Source organism: Littorina saxatilis, linkage group LG3, assembly GCF_037325665.1.
Source record: "Littorina saxatilis isolate snail1 linkage group LG3, US_GU_Lsax_2.0, whole genome shotgun sequence".
NCBI lineage: Eukaryota > Metazoa > Mollusca > Gastropoda > Littorinimorpha > Littorinidae > Littorina > Littorina saxatilis.
Genome location: NC_090247.1, coordinates 44,698,772 through 44,719,061, shown reverse-complemented (window position 1 = coordinate 44,719,061; position 20,290 = coordinate 44,698,772). Strand labels below are relative to the sequence as shown.

Here is a 20,290-nt window from a genome sequence, read left to right as displayed (position 1 = left end):
CTCAAAGCGCCACAGATGTGCCCAGCATTGTACACGGCATAAGAGCATCCTCTCACTTGGACTTATACCAAAAATCAACAGCATAGCTGCTTTCTGTGCAGAGTGGAAATGTGTTTCTTGATCAATTTCTTTATTTCAACACACACACACATCGCCACACACACACATCGCCACACACACACATCGCCACACACACACACACATCGCCACACACACACACACACATACATCGCCACCCACACACACACATCGCCACACACACACACACATACATCGCCACCCACACACCCACACACACACACACATCGCCACACACACACACATCGCCACACACACACACACACATACATCGCCACCCACACACACACACATCGCCACACACACACACACATCGCCACACACACACACACACACACCACACACACACACACACATCGCCACACACACACACACACACACACACATCGCCACACACACACACACACACACATCGCCACACACACACACACACACACACCGTTGCCACACACACACACACGCACACACACACAATCCGCTCCACACAGGATTGAAGATTTTTGGTATGTGCCTCGGTTGATAGATGCTAAAAGGGTTATCCCATGTTGAAGCCTATTCACATCTGTGTTGGTGCGTATGATAGTTTGCACGGGAAGGAATGCATCTTTGAGTGAGAACGTACCCGATCACGTTAACAATTTGTTTTCCACACTTAGAGCTAATACGCGTAAGGATTTCGTCGCTCTGTGCCCTTTATCAACATTTACGACAGAACCAGGAGCGCATTTTTGGTGCATGTAGCTCATTTTTAGACATAATTGATGTTTTTTTCCCCTCCACTCATTGCCTTCGAAAAACAATTCCGTTACTTTTTGTTTCAATTTTGGCAGGAGGAGCGAAACACCAAAGACTTTAAATCAAGTTAGATGCTGTAGAATAAGCAACACCAACAGCAACAAGCAAAACACAACTGTTTGCAGTATAACAATTGTGCCTCTGGCTGGGGTACATCTTGAGTGTGTGCACGTGCGAGTGTTCAACATGCTGTTCGAGGATGTCATAATGGAGATCAAGCCTTTCGGGCTGTATCAGAAACGTCTGTACTTTCTGATCAGCCTGATCGGAATACCTGCCGCCCTGCACACCATGGTCACCGTCTTCATTATGGCCACGCCGCAACACAGGTAAGCCCATCATGAAGCCGTCTACATTTAAAGTAAGAGGGCATATATGTGACAGGGAGACTACCGTCGCCCTTCATAGCAGACTCTGCAGAGTTGTTCGCCTTAGAAGTTGCGAGCTAATTATAGCTCGCAAGGCAACACCTGTGGATTGTAGAGTTCTGTTTGTGATGGGGTCTGGCGGCTTTTTTCTCTCTGTATGTTCATGGATTCCTTGGCGAATGCATAACAGATTTTATAGGGCTAAGAAATAAGCTCTAAACTTCTCAATCCTGATTTGATTGGACTTCGCCTCCAAAGGTGATTGTGGTGTTTCGGCACTCGGTTACATTTGGCGTCGTCGACAGATATGTTCAGGAATGGCGTTATGGCCACTGAATCATTTTTCGTGCTGTTCCCATTCCACGAACCTGGAAGGGACCTAAGCTTGGCGGGTCCATGGTTCGGAACTTTGGGGACAAAGTTCATTCAAACGGGGGCGGGTGTGACAGGGAGACTACCGTCGCCCTTCACAGCAGACTCTGCAGAGTTGTTCGCCTTAGAAGTTGCGAGCTAATTATAGCTCGCAAGGCAACACCTGTGGATTGTAGAGTTTTGTTTGTGATGGGGTCTGGCGGCTTTTGTCTCTCTGTCAGGAAATTCAAATGCAGACACAAGCAGGTTGAACGTCCTCTTATGCACGAAGGAAAAAAAATAAAAACCTTCCTGAAAAAGCAGATATTTTTGTAGCAGCAAGCCAAACAGATAAACTGTTATGTGAGCAGGAACTCTTCCGTAAGAAGTGGGAGGGTAAACATGACTTAAACGACCCAAAACTCAACCCTGCCTTAAAAATAAATGCTCCCTTATCCATTCAAGAACTGAAAACGGCTATAGCATCGGTGAAAAAAGTCCGATCCGCCTGTGGTTCTGATCCAATAAACTATCAGGTCATACAACATTTACCAAACCAAGGATTAAATCTTTTACTGGATTTGTATTCAACATGCTGGAAGTCTGGCCTGATTCCCACAGCTTGGAAAGAGGCTGTTGTGATCCTCATTTTAAAGCCTGGAAAACCAAGAGCTGACCCTTCCAACTGGCGCCCTATATCTCTGACCTCCCATCTGAGCAAAATCTATGAAAGAATACTAAAATCCAGACTAGAAGATGAAATGGAAAGAAAAAGGTCATACCTCTGTGTCAAGCCGGTTTCCGTCGAGGCAGGGGTGTCTCGGATCACATTGTAAAACTGTCCTCTAAAATTAAGAAAGCTCTCTCACGCAAGAAGTCTCTCTTTGCTGTCTTTTTTTACATCAAAAAAGCCTTCGACACAGTATGGCACCAACGATTGTTGTTCAAATTGAAGCAATTAGGCATCAGTGGCAATATGTTTCAATACATAAAAAGCTTTCTACTGAACAGATCCTTTCAAACTGATTATAAAGGTGCCAAATCATCCACTCGCAAAGTTGACATGGGAGTGCCACAGGGCTCAGTAATAGCACCACTGCTTTTTAGCATTATGCTGCATGACATATCGACAGTTAAAACACATGGAGCCGAAGGGGGGGCCCGGGTAGCTCAGGTGGTAGAGCACTGGACTTGTGATCGAGAGGTCGCTGGTTCGAATCCGGGCCGGGACGGACACGGGTCAACTTTATGTGCAGACCCAGAGACGGTATCCATCTCCCACCCCCGTGTCACCACAATGGCACGTTAAAGATCTTGGTCATTCTACCATAAGTGCAGATGGCTGATACCACCTAAACACGCAAACATCAAAAAGCCGTGAGGGCGTAAAACTCGAATCGTATAAACCAATTCATGTCCAATATAGGCAATTAAGACCTGACGCACAATAAGCCCCTTAAAATTTACTATGGAGCCGAACTGACGCTTTATGCGGATGATATTGCTCTATGCAAAGAGTATCAAAACAAAACCTATAAAACAGAACACAAATTCTCTAAAGAGTGGCAAACAGCTATAGATAACATTGCGAACTATATGCGGGAGAATGACTTCACTCTCTCTGCCGAGAAAACTGTATTCGTTGTCTTTACAAACTGGAAGATCGAGAAAAGATACAGTTCTCACTAGATAAATCTGTTGTCTCACCCAGTCAGCAGGTGAAATATCTGGGCGTACTTTTCACCTCAAATGGACTATGGACTGCTCATTTAAAGTATCTTTTAAGCAAAGCAAATACGACCATCAACCTTCTTAAAATACTGGCTGCCCAACCATGGGCAAAGTGCCCAGTTATTCTAACAAACATCACCAGAGCTCTTATAAGATCAAGACTATCATATGGACAGGAGGCCTACTTCTCGTCGGCTCCAAAATGGCTTGATAAGCTACAGTCAGCGGAATGTCGTGCCCTTCGGCGTGCCCTCGGACACCCAAGGCATTCAAAGCAGGCCATTGTATACCACCAAGCAGGATTCCTCCCTCTTGACATGATTGTGGCGGCGTAAGTGCTGCGCGGATTACAATGTTCGAGCCAACACAGTGCAAAACTCAACAAATGAGGAGCTACAACCGCATTACAACCATGTCCAAAACAAAAAGGCCCACTTTGGCACTACTTTCACCTCACTGGCTCAATTCAATGCTTCACTCTTTAACAAAATCAGTGTCGACCCAAATGATGTGGCCCAAAACCCCATATCTCGTGATCCCTCATGGACAATGAAAGAAATGAATTTTGACACAGAATATTGTACAGCTACAAAGGATGATCAGTTATTACTCAGGATACAAGCCCTTGAGCACATTGATACTGTATACAAAGGCCATGTTCATGTTTACACAGACGGGTCAGTTTTGGATGACAAGAAGGCTGGCGCAGCTTTTGTAATCCCCAGCGATGACCTGACTGGGAAATTTAAACTGTGCAACAGAAACTCGATCTTCTCAGCTGAGCTCCTTGCCATCTGCATGTCGCTTGTTCATCTCAACCTCAAGAACGCTCCTCCTCAAAAGATAGCTATATTCTCTGACTCCAAAGCATTAAGAACTAACAAAAGATCAAAAAGACAGGATCTTGTCATTGCCATAAAGGAGCTGGCAAATAAAATTATAAACAAGTCGCGTAAGGCGAAAATACAACATTTAGTCAAGTAGCTGTCGAACTCACAGAATGAAACTGAACGCAATGCAACGCAGCAAGACCGTATACTCGTAGCATCGTCAGCCACCGCTCACGGCAAAGGCAGTGAAATTGACAAGAAGAGCGGGGTAGTACTTGCGCTGAGAAGGATAGCACGCTTTTCTGTACCTCTCTTCGTTTTAACTTTCTGAGCGTGTTTTTAATCCAAACATATCATATCTATATGTTTTTGGAATCAGGAACCAACAGCATGTATTTCTTTTGGCAATCCAACTTTCAGAACACCCAGTTTTTCTGAAGTTTCCCTCCCCAAAAGAGAAATTCCTTTTTCTTCTAAGACAACAAACTTGGCAACATGCTTGTTCTGATCTGGCAACGCTGACAGAGAAACCTCAGCTTCAAATGTACCAATTATTGTAAGAGGCCGCTCAGATCCGTAGGCATACAGGACTTTTTCATCTTTCTTTGCTTCTGTTTTACAGACATTTTTTTTCTTCTTCAAAGCCTCCCACTTTTGTTTGTCTAAAACGTTAGCACTAGCCCCGGAATCAATGCCTGCACAGATCTGAACTCCTCCCACTACAACATGTATCATTTCCAGTTTTCTGTCACCCACTTTGAAAGAATAGTCATGGTCACTATCATCATCATCATCATCATCATCATCATCATCATCATCATGCACAACATTCAAGGCATTCGCTCGAGTATTTTTGCCACTTTTACACACAACAGCGAAATGGTTCAGTTTTTGGCACAGTCTACATGTCTTCCCCATGGCAGGACATGTTGGATCCTTGGCATGGTGAGTGTTCTGTCCACATCGGAAACAAGCACCCTTTTTCTTCTCCACTTTGTGTCCAGAGGCACGGGTCTGTCTCTCCTTCACATATTTCGAAGACGATCTACCACCCACAGCTCCAACGAGTTGAGAATCTGCTGCATCAGTTGAAGTTGAAGGCGTCATCTGTCTGACAAAACCACTTGCAGCTTCATGCGCCTGTGAAATCTGCATCAGTACTGGCAAAGTTAAGTTCATTCTCTCCAGAAGTTTGGCCTTCAAACGTTTGTCAGCACACTTGTCGATTACTTGATCTCTGATATTCTCACCCAGGGTTGGTCCAAAGTTACAATGCTTTGCTTGTTGGCGAAGTCTAGTGATGAACTGTGCAGTAGCTTCACCTTCCTTTTGGGCCATCTGTCGAAAGACATTTCTTTCAAAAGTGTCATTTCGCTGCGCACCGAAATGCTTATTGAGAGCTTCGAGCGCCTGTGCGTACGTACAGTTATCCGGTGTGACGTCATCCCCAGCAAACTCGAACGTTTCGAAAATCTCCTGCAGTTCCGACCCTCCACAGTGAAGCAAAAGTGCCTTCTTTCTTGCACCCGCAACATCCCCCAATGCAACCAGGTAGATGTTGAAACTCTTCCCCCATCGCTCCCATCTCGCCGATACCAGAGAAGGTTCACCTTTTGGGTCAAACAGGCTGATACATGGAATGTTCTCCATTTTTTTTTCCAGTCACACGTGGTGCGCACGTTTCTTGTCACCGTAAGTCCGACTGACAAGAATTACACAAGATAAATACCTTTATCCTCGTCGCCAATTGTAGTGTTGTTGTATGTGACTTGGCCCATGCTCGCACACACTCAAACACCATACGTTCTCTAAGAACAGAGGTAATGGACAACCGAACTCTGAGTTCCAATCATGTATTCAGATACAGTATGCTTCCATGATGTGTCCGGGCTTACCACCAGCATGCAATAGTCAAACAAGGGAGATAATTCCCAACATGTTAGATGCATCGTCTGCATACAGGACACTACATTCATCTCTGTAGAAACATCGTAACGAATCTAAAATCTGAAGACAGGTGAGACTTCAGTATATAGCACACAAGATGCTGTTCGACGATGTACTGGAAGAGATCAAGCCGTTCGGCCCGTACCAAAAACGACTATATTTTTATCGTCTGCTTGACGGGAATTCCCGCCGCCCTTCATACCATGGCAACCGTATTCGTCATGGCTACCCCTCAACACAGGTAGGGTGTTATGCTGACGTCATATAGAGTACAGTTTTCCCCAGAAAAAAGCAAACAAACATGAAACAGCGTGCTGCCGCTTTGCATTCTTCGACACGTGGTTTAGGAAATACTGTTTTGTGTTCCCGCTCCATATTGTCTGTTTTACAGCCTGTTCTAAATTCTCAAGACGTGTTTAGCCTGCCAGCAAATGAATAAAGCCAATCGCTTCACGTGACCAAAGTTTGGCTGCGGGAAGTCACTGATTGGTGGTATACACTCAACCCATGTGTTATTGTACCTGTCTGTCGCCGACTTTTTTCATCTCACATGTAGCTAGTATAGTTAATGAAAAACTAATGTTCACTGTTCTTCGTGCTGCCTTCATCTCCGTGTGCTGATCGCGTTCCAAAAAACCGTGAAAACGTTCTACAGTGCTTTCTTTAACTAACACTTCGGCTTTGTTTTACAGGCAACTGGACTTTGCAACAGTTGTGTTGTTGGTGGAACTAGCTTTCTGGTATGGAAAAAGGGATGAATGTTTCTTGTTAAGTTTTTCTTGTCCTAACTGGCTGCGTGAAAAGTAGTACAGTTGTGTGGTTAATACAAATAGTCCAGTTTGTAATAGTGTGTGATGTCTCAAATTGGAAAAATGCTGCCTGAGATTGTGTTTCCTATTAAGTTTTACTTCACCTTAAAAGACTAGTAAATCTATTTTGTTTGTTTGTTTGTTTGTTTGTTACTTATAGTTGTGTTCACTGCAAGCAGGGCTGGGCCCGGTGCACGAAGTCAAAATTAACTGGGTCCACCCAACTAATTTCGGTTTCGTACACAGAGACTAAGGACAGGCCTTATGCCACAGGCAGTGCGTATTCGGGAAGCCAACTTCAACTCCGCAGAAACATTGTAACTGATTTTAAATCTGAGGACAAGTGAGACTTTTAGCTTACGACAAGATGCTGTTCGACGATGTACTGGAAGAGATCAAGCCGTTTTATCAAAATTTGTTTTATCTGCTGGGTGGGCGTACCCGACGCCCTTCATACCATGGTGACTGTCTTCATCATGGCTACCCCTAAAAAGAGAATCTTAATCAAACGAGACAGATCTCTATTTGAACTTCTGAAAAACAAACGGATATAAGCGCTCCAAATGTATACGACAAGCGATGTTCATCAACGGATGAATGTCGCTCGTTTATTTCAATGTTCTCTGGTGCCAGGACATTGGTTCCGCATCACTCTCTCTTCGGGTGATGCGAAGTAGAGAAACAGCGGATGCGAGCATCACTCTCTCTTCGGGTGATGCGAAGTAGAGAAACAGCGGATGCGAGCATCAGCGGACATGTAACTCATTTGTCGTTGACACCTATCTGACGCCCTCAATTTTGAATATATTATTACGTTTTTATAACGACTGCTGGGAAAAACAAGAAATACCAACAGCCTGGAAAGAAGCCCGAGTGATTGGTATTCCCAAACCAAACAAACCCAAATCCCTACCCGACAGTTATCGGCCCATAGCCCTTACCCCTCACCAAGGTAAGGTCTACGAACGATTGGTGAAGGCCAGACTCGACTTTTACCTGAAAAAAAATAATATCATACCAACGTGCCAGGCGGGATTCAGGAAAAACCTCTCGTGCCAAGACCACTTTGTTAACGTTGTAGAACGTATGAAAAAAAACATTAGCTCACCCAAAAGACACCCTACTAGGCACCTTTTATGACGTAAAGAAAGCTTTTGATACCGTGTGGCACGCTAAATTACTAGACAAATTACAACGTCTTTGCATCACAGGCCGCACCCTGCACTTTGTTAAGGCCTTTATTTCGAACAGAACCATTAATGTTAAAGTGGGCTCAGCTATCTCTGAGAAACACGTCCTAGACATGGGTGTGCCACAGGGCTCAATCGTCGCCCCGACACTTTTTTCCATCATGTTATATGATATAAACACAGTAAACGTGGGCGGGGCTACCGTCCTGCTTTACGCGGACGACCTCGCACTGCTAGACTCCAAAAGACCTAGTAGACAAGGAAAAGCTGGCGTCGATACGACATCATACCAAAATGCAGTAAACAATCTGTGTCAGTATATGGTGGAAAATGGGTTTGAACTCTCACCAGAAAAGACAGTCTTCCTGGTAGTATCCAGAAGAAAGGTCTTTAAGAGGGTGTGCTCCATCAAAATAAATAACCAAGTCATAAAGCCCAGTACAACAGTAAAATTCCTGGGTGTAACCATCCACGATAGACTAATATGGACCCCCCACATTAATAATTTAATACAAAAAGCCTTGAAGGCAATAAATGTAATCAGGTTCCTCAAAACTAAACCGTGGGCAAACAGCCAAAAAAGTCTGACGCTGGTGGTGGGAGCCCTTGTCCGCTCGCGTCTCGCCTACGGACAGGAATCCTTCTTTTCAGCGCCTAAAACCATCCTCAAAAAACTGCAAACAACCGAAGTAAGGGCCTTGAAAATAGCATTAGATGTACCAAGATGGGCCTCTGTGAAAGCTACCTACAGAGAAGTGGGCTGGCTCACCCTCGACGAGGAACGTCTACTGCGGACAACCCAATATTTTATCAGACAGCAAAGATCCCCAAATAGTGTAACACAGACCATAAACGATCTAATCAACGATTATAAAACGAAAACCTTCAACAATCGTTATACCCCTCAACTCCATGAGAAAGCCCTTCCAATTAAACATTATGCAGAAAATCTCCTCGACAACATAAACAAGCAGATAAAAGACATTGAACTTATCTCGGCCCCAATATACCCGCCGTGGTTATTAGAACCCCCCAACATCATCTCCAAAAGTAAATATAATCTAAAAAAACAACGATCACTTGTTGTATTTGGCCACACTGGCAAAAGAAACAATAAACAAGAAATATAGCCACTTTTTAAAAGTATACACAGACGGGTCGAAGCTGCCAGACGGCAGAGTGGGCTGTGCCTTTGTAATCCCAGAATTAAAAATCGAAAAGTGTTATAAATCATGATTAAATAAAGGCATTTCAATTTTCTCAGCAGAACTATATGCTATCTTTATGGCAGTTTCATGTATTAACGATATGCCAGTCTCACCCGCAGGAGTGGTAATCTGTACAGATTCCAAATCTTCCCTAGAAGCCCTAGAAAATGGGACAAAAAACAGATCGAATATGCAACAAGAAATTTTATTTTTATGCCATCAAGTAATCTTACAAGGCACGGCCCTAGACCTAATATGGATTCCCTCGCATACTAACCTTAGAGGAAATGATGGCTGCCCTTTCCTCCTCAACCGAAATTAATATTGGCTACTCCATCTCAGAATACCATAGCTTCCTAAACGCATTTTTACTTACAAGACTAAACAGCACACACAAGAACGACCCCATGAAATACATCAAAGGGGGCTTCTTTCCTAAACTCCCTCCAGCCCTATTACGCATTCTAAGAAGGGCCCGTACCAAAGGCCTCAATTGTTCCGTTTTCAAAAGAAACTGCGACTGTGGCAGCAAAATTACCATAGAGCACACCTTCGTAAAATGTACTTCAAACGCTTTGCAACGCTGTATGATTATATGGACAAATATAACCTGATGCCAATTCAACTCTTTAACCCGGACGATAAACACGGCCTCGACCATGTCTCGTTTTTCACAAAAGCAATCTACAACTCTGACATATCCTGTTGTTTTTCAAACTAAATCGCTATTGTTATTACTAGGCCCTTGTCATGGCTAAAAACTGACTGACAAACCAGGTGCTACCACGACACCACCGATGAGGCCTTACCCCCCCCCCCCCCCCCCATCCATACCCAGCCAAGGGTTATAAAATGGCATGCCACCACTTTATATAAAACAAACCTTCTTACCTAATAAATACACCTTTCAAAAACCAACCCTTTTACCCTAAAAGTACTTTTAGATGTCCGTGATATATGTACTCGGTGCCTCGCCGAGCTTTTAAGTTATTCCTGGCACAGGCACCCATGCCAGCTGCGCCATTGGCTGACGGCCGGGGCCTGGCTTGCCAGTAAATGTAGATATACATATTTGTGTGTATAAATGTTCGTTGTGTCACTGGGGCATTGCCTTTTAAAATGTAAATATAACAAGACGTGCGTACTATATATATACTGGTTCTTATTTTCTCTCTGTATAAAGCTGGATCAACTTTTTAACCTTTGGTTTTATAAAGTGGATCTGAAATTTGTATCTCTTTAAAAAGCATTCTTTTAAACAAAAAACAAACCCTACCCCAAAAACGCTTTTGAAGACAATATATACAGAAACGAAGAAACGAACCGAAATCTTTTAATAAACTTTTATCACCACTCTTACCCGCTCCGACATCCTCCCTCCCTCGCTCCTTCCCTCCCTCCCCCCCCTAACACATTACCTATCAGGGGCGGACGAGGGGGAGGGGGGGGGTTCTGGGGTTTCCGGAACCCCCCCCCCCCCCCAGCCAAAAAATAAAAATATTTGTTTTTGTTTTTTGGGGTTGTTGTTGTTTGGGGGTATTAATCAGTGACAAAATCTGCTGCCTGAAACTGGTAATGATCATCCTCAGAATGCACCAGATTGCACCAATTTGCATTTTTTTTTTCAAAATTTTCCGGGGGGGGGGGCATGCCCCCCGACCCCCCTAGCAAGCTAGGCGCTTCGCGCCGTCGGCTCGGAGCTTAGCGCCTTCACACCCATATCTTCACAATATACTTTTAGAACCTCCCCCCCCCCCCCCATAAAATGAACTGATCCGCCCCTGCCTATATTCATATCCCTAATAGATATTAGTATCTGTAAGGACGTAAAAAAAACCCATAGTATAGACCTATCTGACGGCTGCTTTTTTCAACTCACGTAACTAGTGGAGTTCATTGTCCTTCATGCGTGCAGATCGCGGTTTGTCTTGACGCTACCTCCTTTCCAACGAACAGTGAAAACATTCTCCGGTGCATAGTGCGCACTACGGCTTTGCTTCTAGTGAAAACACTGGACTTTGCAGCGGATGTGTTGCTTGTAGCAGAGACATACATACATCTCTGCTTGTAGAACTAGCTTCATGGTATGGACAAAGTGGTGAATGTTCGTTGCTAATAGTTCAGTTCTTCGTGGCCGCCTGCATCAAAAGTACAGAGCACAGTTTTGTGGTTAATACAAATAGCTCAGTTCATTTCTCAAAGAGTGAGTGATGTTTTCAGTTGAAAAGTTGGTCCTTTAACATGTATTTCCTGTGTAGTTGTATTTCAGCCTAAAAGACAAATAAAGCTATTTTGTTTGTTTGTTTGTTTTATCGGGAAACCAAGTCATTTCCGCAGACACATCGTAAATAATTTTTAATGTGAGAACAAGTGATAAGTTAGCACATACTCGTATCACAAGATGCTGTTCGACGATGTACTGGAAGAGATCAAGCCGTTCGGCCCGTACCAAAAACGACTATATTTTATTATCTGCTGGTGTGGATTACCCGGCGCCCTTCATACCATGGTGACCGTCTTCATCATGGCTACCCCTCAACACAGGTAGGGTGTTATGCTGACGTCACTGAGACTGACGTCACTGCGATGTTTCTTTATGGAATGTTCAAGAAAGTAAATTTGGCTTACATTTTCCAGGACAAGAAAATGTACTTCGGGATCTGTCTCGACTCGCTTGCAGTTGCATAAACATGACGATGACACATTCTTCTCCTCCCTTGATCTTCGCCGTGTCTCTTCTTTTTACATTTAGTCAAGTTTTGACTAAATGTTTTAACATAGAGGGGGGAATCGAGACGAGGGTCGTGGTGTATGTGTGTCTGTCTGTCTGTCTGTCTGTCTGTCTGTCTGTGTGTGTAGAGCGATTCAGACTAAACTACTGGACCGATCTTTATGAAATTTGACATGAGAGTTCCTGGGTATGATATCCTCAGACTTTTTTTCATTTTTTTGATAAATGTCTTTGATGACGTCATATCCGGCTTTTCGTGAAAATTGAGGCGGCACTGTCACGCTCTCATTTTTCAACCAAATTGGTTGAAATTTTGGTCAAGTAATCTCCGACGAAGCCCGGACTTCGATATTGCATTTCAGCTTGGTGGCTTAAAAATTAATTAATGACTTTGGTCATTAAAAATCTGAAAATTGTAAAAAAAATTATTGTTTTTATAAAACGATCCAAATTTACGTTCATCTTATTCTCCATCATTTTCTGATTCCAAAAACATATAAATATGTTATATTTGGATTAAAAACAAGCTCTGAAAATTCAAAATATAAAAATTATGATCAAAATTAAATGTTCGAAATCAATTTAAAAACACTTTCATCTTATTCCTTGTCGGTTCCTGATTCCAAAAACATATAGATATGATATGTTTGGATTGAAAACACGCTCAGAAAGTTAAAACGAAGAGAGGTACAGAAAAGCGTGCTATCCTTCTCAGCGCAACTACTACCCCGCTCTTCTTGTCAATTTCACTGCCTTTGCCATGAGCGGTGGACTGACGATGCTACGAGTATACGGTCTTGCTGCGTTGCATTGCGTTCAGTTTCATTCTGTGAGTTCGACAGCTACTTGACTAAATGTTGTATTTTCGCCTTACGCGACTTGTTTACATTTAGTCAAGTTTTGACTAAATGTTTTAACATAGAGGGGGGAATCGAGACGAGGGTCGTGGTGTATGTGTGTGTGTGTGTCTGTCTGTCTGTGTGTGTGTGTAGAGCGATTCAGACTAAACTACTGGACCGATCTTTATGAAATTTGACATGAGAGTTCCTGGGTATGATATCCTCAGACGTTTTTTTCATTTTTTTGATAAATGTCTTTGATGACGTCATATCCGGCTTTTCGTGAAAGTTGAGGCGGCACTGTCACGCTCTCATTTTTCAACCAAATTGGTTGAAATTTTGGTCAAGTAATCTCCGACGAAGCCCGGACTTCGGTATTGCATTTCAGCTTGGTGGCTTAAAAATTAATTAATGACTTTGGTCATTAAAAATCTGAAAATTGTAAAAAAATTATTGTTTTTATAAAACGATCCAAATTTACGTTTATCTTATTCTTCATCATTTTCTGATTCCAAAAACATATTTATAAATATGTTATATTCGGATTAAAAACAAGCTCTGAAAATTAAAAATATAAAAATTATTATCAAAATAAAATTTCCGAAATCGATTTAAAAACAATTTCATGGTCGTGGTCGGCTGGGCGTTAAGCAAACAAACAAACAAACAAAATCGAGGATTCAGGCTGTTGCTGGCTCGTTATTTGTTTGGTTGCTGGGTCATTATCGAAAAATAACTAGCTCTACAAGTTTACAGAGGTAAAGAAGCAGAGGGGGGAATAAGCAGAGGTTACATGCCGAGTCTCAGTGATTATTAAAAATAATGGTCGAAGTGAGCGGATCATGAAAAATGCGAGCTTCATGTGCAGGAGTCACAGCATTGCTGAAGCAACTAGGCCTATTTGAATTTTTGTTGCAGATTACGATAGAAATAGTCAAAAGCTTTACACAACTATCTCATAGATGACTACACATAGCCAGCCAAAGGAAACTTTATGCGGTTTGCAAGTTCACATCTCCCACCAAAATGTCATTAACATTTCCCGTGATCACGCGTGCAGTATGCCAAAATAGACCCACATACAATCTTTTACAATTTGCTTACGTAATAAAACACAATATTTTGACGTAAAGTACCCAAAGTAGAAAGAATTCTCCCTCTCGTCGAGACTAATACTAATAGACTTCCATTTAAGCTGTTGACGTAATTAGTTCACGTGGGGGACCTTGATGTGAGCCTGATCGAGGGCCACGCTTTCCTGCCCGGAAAATGATGAAAATTAACTCGTACAAATTTTGCAGTTTTCGACTCCTTGATAAAAATTCTATGAAACTTGGTATAATTTGGTAATAGATCCCTCAGGCTTGACTGAAAGCCCTTGGAGCTCCGTGCACCTTGAAATGTCAAGGACAGTAACTTTAAGGATTTGACTAATATTCTAACGGTGTCACGGCTTTCAAAAAACATGAGAGACAGGCTCGGAGTGCATTTCTTTGTATGGGGTTACAAAAGTGCTATTGTAAGCCATATGCTAACAAGAGGTTTGAATTCATGAATTTTGATTGCTCTAATAGGCTAATACAGAGGTAACAAGAGGGAGGAATAAAGGGGTGTCGGCAGCATCTTTTGTGCCGCCGGTTTGACGGATGTTTGTTTGAACTGGGTTTTACTCGCGCGCGAGCGAGTATGTTTGTGTGCGTGTTTGTGTGTGTTTGTGTGCGTGATTGTGTGTGTGTGTGTGTGTGTGTGTGCGTGCGTGCGTGCGTGCGTGCGTGCGTGTGTGCGTGCGTGTTTGTGTGTGTTTGTGTGCGTGTTTGTGTGTGTTTGTGTGCGTGTTTGTGGTACCGGGTGTGTGTGTGTGTGTGTGTGTGTGTGGCTTAATCCCTTGGATCTTCCTTGGATCATTATTTTTATTTGTTTTTGTGTATATTTTGTTTTGGTTGCTTTTTTGGACTGTGTACGTATATATATTTACGTGTGTTGTGTTCTGTTTATAAGTTAATTTTGTTGGTTTTGTTTTTGTGTTGTTTTTGGTTCTTTTGTTTTAGTTTCGTTTGGTTTGCTTTGGTTTGTTTTATTTTGGTTTGGTATATTTACGAGCCTACGGTTGATTTTGCGAAAGAGATGAAAGTCAGTTTTGTCAACAGTGTCACAGCAGGGGCGGATCTGGGTTTTGAAAGGGGGGGGTGCAAAGTTTTTTTGTTTTTGTTTTGTATCTTATCAGCGAAGGCGCGAAGCGCCGAGCATGCTAGGGGGTCCGGGGGCATGCCCCCCCCCCCCCCCCCCCGGAATTTTTTTTTTAAAAAGGAAGCAAAATTGTGCAATCTGGTGCAATCTGAGCGTGTAAAGTGCTATTTTCAGGTGATACATTTTTCTTCTTTTTTTTTTTCTTCTTTTTTTTTTTTTTTTTTTGTCCCGCTGGGGGGGGGGGTGCAATTGCACCCATTGCACCCCCCCCCCAGATCCGCCCCTGCACAGAATAGGATTTGAGATTTATTACTGACTTGTTCTACCGGTGAATCCGCTTTCCAGAGACATAAATTACGAAATTTAGATTCAATCCTACGGTTGACTTTTATGTATAAAGAAACTCAAGGTAATAAAACTGAAATCTGGACAGATAAAGATTCGATGAGATGGTGATAAGATGCTCGTAAGAAGACTACTGAGGCTGTAACAAGGGAGGTAGGTAACGATCGAGAACAACAAAAGCAATAACCTAATCATCTGACATATGTGCAAAATCAAGATAACGAAAAGGTACAACCCAGGAGAATACGGGAGTTTAACGAAAAGTTACAACCCAGGAAAATACGGGAGTTTAACGAAAAGGTACAACCCAGGAGAATACGGGAGTTTAACGAAAAGTTACAACCCAGGAGAATACGGGAGTTTAACGAAAAGTTACAACCCAGGAAAATACGGGAGTTTAACGAAAAGGTACAACCCAGGAGAATACGGGAGTTTAACGAAAAGTTACAACCCAGGAAAATACGGGAGTTTAACGAAAAGTTACAACCCAGGAGAATACGGGAGTTTAACGAAAAGTTACAACCCAGGAGAATACGGGAGTTTAACGAAAAGTTACAACCCAGGAAAATACGGGAGTTTAACGAAAAGGTACAACCCAGGAGAATACGGGAGTTTAACGAAAAGGTACAACCCAGGAAAATACGGGAGTTTAACGAAAAGGTACAACCCAGGAGAATACGGGAGTTTAACGAAAAGTTACAACCCAGGAAAATACGGGAGTTTAACGAAAAGGTACAACCCAGGAAAATACGGGAGTTTAACGAAAAGGTACAACCCAGGAAAATACGTGAGTTTAACGAAAAGGTACAACCCAGGAGAATACGGGAGTTTATATGACCAGCAAAGTAATTGTACTATTGATTGATGAATAAAACGCTTCCAGACTATAGCAGCTGTCTCTGAATAAATCAAAAGCAATAAAATCCACCTCTTTATAACATCCGCTGTAACGTAGACATGATGTAAACCAACACAGATTTGTCCAGGCTTTTACACGGGAAAGGAGCTTCCCTCTACTTAGACACATATCAAGTATCAGCTTACTGACTGCTTCCTGTTCACGTCGGATACTTTTTCTCAATTCATGTTGCTGATTAACGAATGTGTGAGTTACAAATATAATCGGAGAAGAAAATGGGCGATGTTCGAAGAGAGCAATGATGGTGTTGAGTTTTGGTATGTGTTTAAGTGGAAGGATGTTCTCGTCCAACGTAAAAGCCCGGACGGATATGTGTTAGTTCATCAAATAGGAGCGAACGAGAAGAAGAAGAAGAAGATTTATCAAATGTTTTAAACGAAAAGGAAGGTACAGTCAAACCTGTACTAACGACCACCTCTCGACAGCGGCCACCTGCCCACAACAACCTCCCTACAAGATTCCCGACGATTTTTTTTCCCTGTATAATTTACCTTTCCACCTGTCTATAACGACCATTTTTGATCGAGGTGTTTTCTATGAACAGGTTCGACTGTAGCTTTAACTTTTCGAAGGTTGATGCCTTAAAAACACAGGACCTCCCGGTTGAGCTCACCATCTGTGATGACATGCTTTAACATCAGATAAAATCATCCCTCCACTTAAACTCATACCACAAATCAACACTCAACAGTCAACAGTCATTGGTTAACTGTCATTGGTTTAGCTACGTTTTCACAGGAACTTGAAGGACTGTGCCTTTAAATGATCAAATACTCCCATGAATGTGAAAATGTTGTCAGTGTGTTTTTAAATGTTGATGGCTGTTCCACTTTCTTCACCTCACTTTATTGGGCCCGTTAAAGAAACAGGCGGCTTGTATGTTTTGGCAAGACTCTGTACTTTGTGGTTGTCTGCCCTTCAACGGTGATAAAAGTCTTGTCACGTCTACGCTGTGTAGATTCCGTGACTGTAAGTAGGTGACGATTTGCATGGTGTGGACACGGCTGTTGTGAGACCAAACACTCACGCGAGGTGAATGTGTTACCAGGTCAGTATTAGCATCTTACACTTGCACTACACGGTGGTTGTTTTTTTCACTTCACGAGATACTTGTACCCTTTCCAGGGCCGGACTAGGCTAAGAGGAGGGGGGGGGGGAGGGTTGCTAGAGGTGGTCCAGGGGGATATCCCCCCTGGCGGCAGGGGCGGATCAGTTCATGTTATGGGGGGGGGGGGGTTCAAAAGTATATTGTGAAGATATGGGTGTGAAGGCGCGAAGCGCCTAGCTTGCTAGGGGGGTCGGGGGGCATGCCCCCCCGGAAAATTTTGAAAAAAAGGATGCAAAATGGTGCAATCTGGTGCATTCTGAGGATGATCATTACCAGTTTCAGGCAGCAGATTTTGTCACTGATTATAACCCCCAAAATTGAAACTCAATTTAAAATATACTGGGGGGGGGGGGGGGTTGCGCAACCCCCATAACCCCCCCGGTAGTCCGGCCCTGAACTTTCATGTACTCATCTTTGCATCCTCCCGCTTCTCCTCCCCCTACTCCTACATCCCCCCCCCCTCTCTCTCTCTCTCGATTTTTCTGCCGTAACACTTCCCCCCGGCGTGAACATGGTACCAGGCATCTTCGGAAGAGTACTTTTGTCTAATCATTAGTACTATTACTGTGCAACATAAAGTGAAGAGTTCATTTCAAGTTCCGGTACGCGGTCACTTTGACCTTCGCATCTGATTATTCTACTCACGTATTGTTCCGAACGTTCCCTCCCTTACCCCTCTCCCCCCGCCCCCTTCCCCTTTCTGCGGTCCACACTGAGCGTCAGAGCTGATTCTATATCTCATGTTGCAGGGGAGCGTAAAGAATCGATGAATGACATACACTCATATTTTCGTTCGTCCATAGTCTTCATTTCCATCAGTATATGAATCTAAAGAGATGTGTTCATTCTTGCGGTACCTTCATTTTCATTAGCAGATAAAGTTGAATATTTTTTTCTTTTCTTTTAAGGCATTAGATTCCAACAGCAAATAAAACTTCTATCAAGGCAGTATGAAAAAGGGACATTCCTGCTGCAACTGCTAAAGCATGGTCAATTAAGATCCGAACGGATGACCGTCGTTAAACTCTTTTTTTGTTTGTTTCTGTTTTGAGGACTCTCTCCATTTTTCTTTCTTTCATTCTATTTTTATTTTTTATGTATGTATTGGGCAGCTCTCCTTTGCTGCCATTTCAGATTATGACAAGGAACTCGTCCACTCAGCTGAAAGCATCTGACCTCAAAGTCTGTTTGCACTTTCCCGGGAGGACAAAGTTTACCATGTGGCAACTGCTATAGAATAGCCGTTCCTAATAAGGGAACTCGTATACTAGGTTAATATGAACTTATTAGGCCTCGCACATTTTAATTGGGCACTGAGACAGCAACAACAAACCCATGATGTCACAGAAAATGTCTTTCCCTGGACAACGACAAATACGAGAGCCAGGCTATAGAACTATGAACTGCACAGAAAACGCATCATTGCATGCATGATATTACAGAAAATATATGTCCCTATCAGTGTTCGGACCAGTTGCGCCATCCCTGGCCTGGACAACGACACATATGAGAGCCAGGATATAGAACTATCAATTGCATAGAAAACACATATTTGCATGCATGATTTTACAGAAAATTTCTTTCTCTCTATATATATATATTTCTGCTAATGAAAGTCGCTTGTTCCTTTCAATGCTTGTTATTCTATCAGGTGCCAGGAGACGGTTCCGAATAACCCTCATTTACTCTATTACACCTGTTGTATGCATTTAGAGCGCTTACTTCCCTTTGTTTATCAGATTTCTCTATGTGTGTGTTTAGATGCGCGATCCCAGGCCTAGACAACGACACGTACGAGAGCCAGGGTGAGTGGCACGACCTGCTGCTCCAGGAGACCGTCCCCTATGACAGCGAGAAGAAGGCCTGGGCCCAGTGCAGCTACTTTGCTGGCCGCAACGTCACGCACCCCTTTGCACCAAGGTTAGCAAACACTTCTGTATGTACAAAGCGAGCAACCCTCTGTTGCAAGTTAGCAACCCCTTTTCAACAACGTAAAACATTTTTTGTAACTTTCCGTCAAGGCTAGCACTTCCTTGGTAGATGTTGGTAGGCTTACTTGTCAAATTGGTCTTCAGGTTCAAGTTCGTTTTTTTCGGTAAAGCGCAAGACTAGTAAGGCCAAAAAAAAATAGGTGTGGTTACGGTAACATAGCCAGAAAAAATAGGGTAGGTAGGTAGGCAATCACTTTTGTTTTTTTTTACTTTTTTTCTAATGTGTACAAATTAAACCTACTTGACAGGGAAATAAGTGTGCGACACGGGCGCTTTCGCTTTCATTGCGTTTTTTGCACTGGGTTTTTTTTTTTTTTTTTTTTTTTGACAAACTTTATGTAATAAAAAGTTATAGGATCGGCCCCTAAAAATAGGGTAGGTCGGGTTACCGTAACCACACCTATTTTTTTTTTAGGCCTAGTGTCCGACAACGAGATGGTTATGTTCTGGTGCGTGAAATGAACTTTACGAAAGACATCGACTTCCAAAGTCAAAATTATCTCTTTTCTCCACAATCCAGCTTCAGCACATTGCCCCGATTCTCTCCGTCTGCAAAGTTTGGTACCTAATTGCAACAGTTCTCAAGGACATGGGTCACTATTCTTGATCATTATCATTTATTTTGTTTTCTTTGCTTCCTCGGTTGCCGTTCTGGACAAACAGTGTCTGTTCTTCTGTCGGTGTTCGTTCTGTGTCCGTCCGTCTGCCCTCTGTCCTCTGTGTTTGCTCGGTCTTCCTAACATACCATGTGTTACTCTCTGTAGCTTTGTGTATTGAGGGGCGGTACGAAAAATATTCAAAATTAATTATTCTTACGTTTCCACAATTAAATATTGTCTTGTCTATTTAGTCAATAGTTTTCT

General features: G+C 42.8%; 1 protein-coding gene across 8 annotated transcripts in view; it reads left to right on the top strand.

Moving 5' to 3' along the window:
* The window catches only part of LOC138962475 (organic cation transporter protein-like), a 78,562-nt gene that overhangs the window by 42,219 nt on the left and 16,053 nt on the right, over window positions 1–20,290 (top strand). For 4 of the 8 annotated variants that reach the window (XM_070334305.1, XM_070334309.1, XM_070334304.1 and 1 more), the window contains one exon: window positions 19,198–19,356. In XM_070334305.1, coding sequence (XP_070190406.1) covers window positions 19,198–19,356 — 159 coding nt within the window. Of the gene's footprint in view, window positions 1–1,044; window positions 1,203–11,253; window positions 11,852–19,197; window positions 19,357–20,290 lie in introns of those variants that run through there. The other 4 variants (XM_070334308.1, XM_070334312.1, XM_070334307.1 and 1 more) reach the window with 4 other exon arrangements.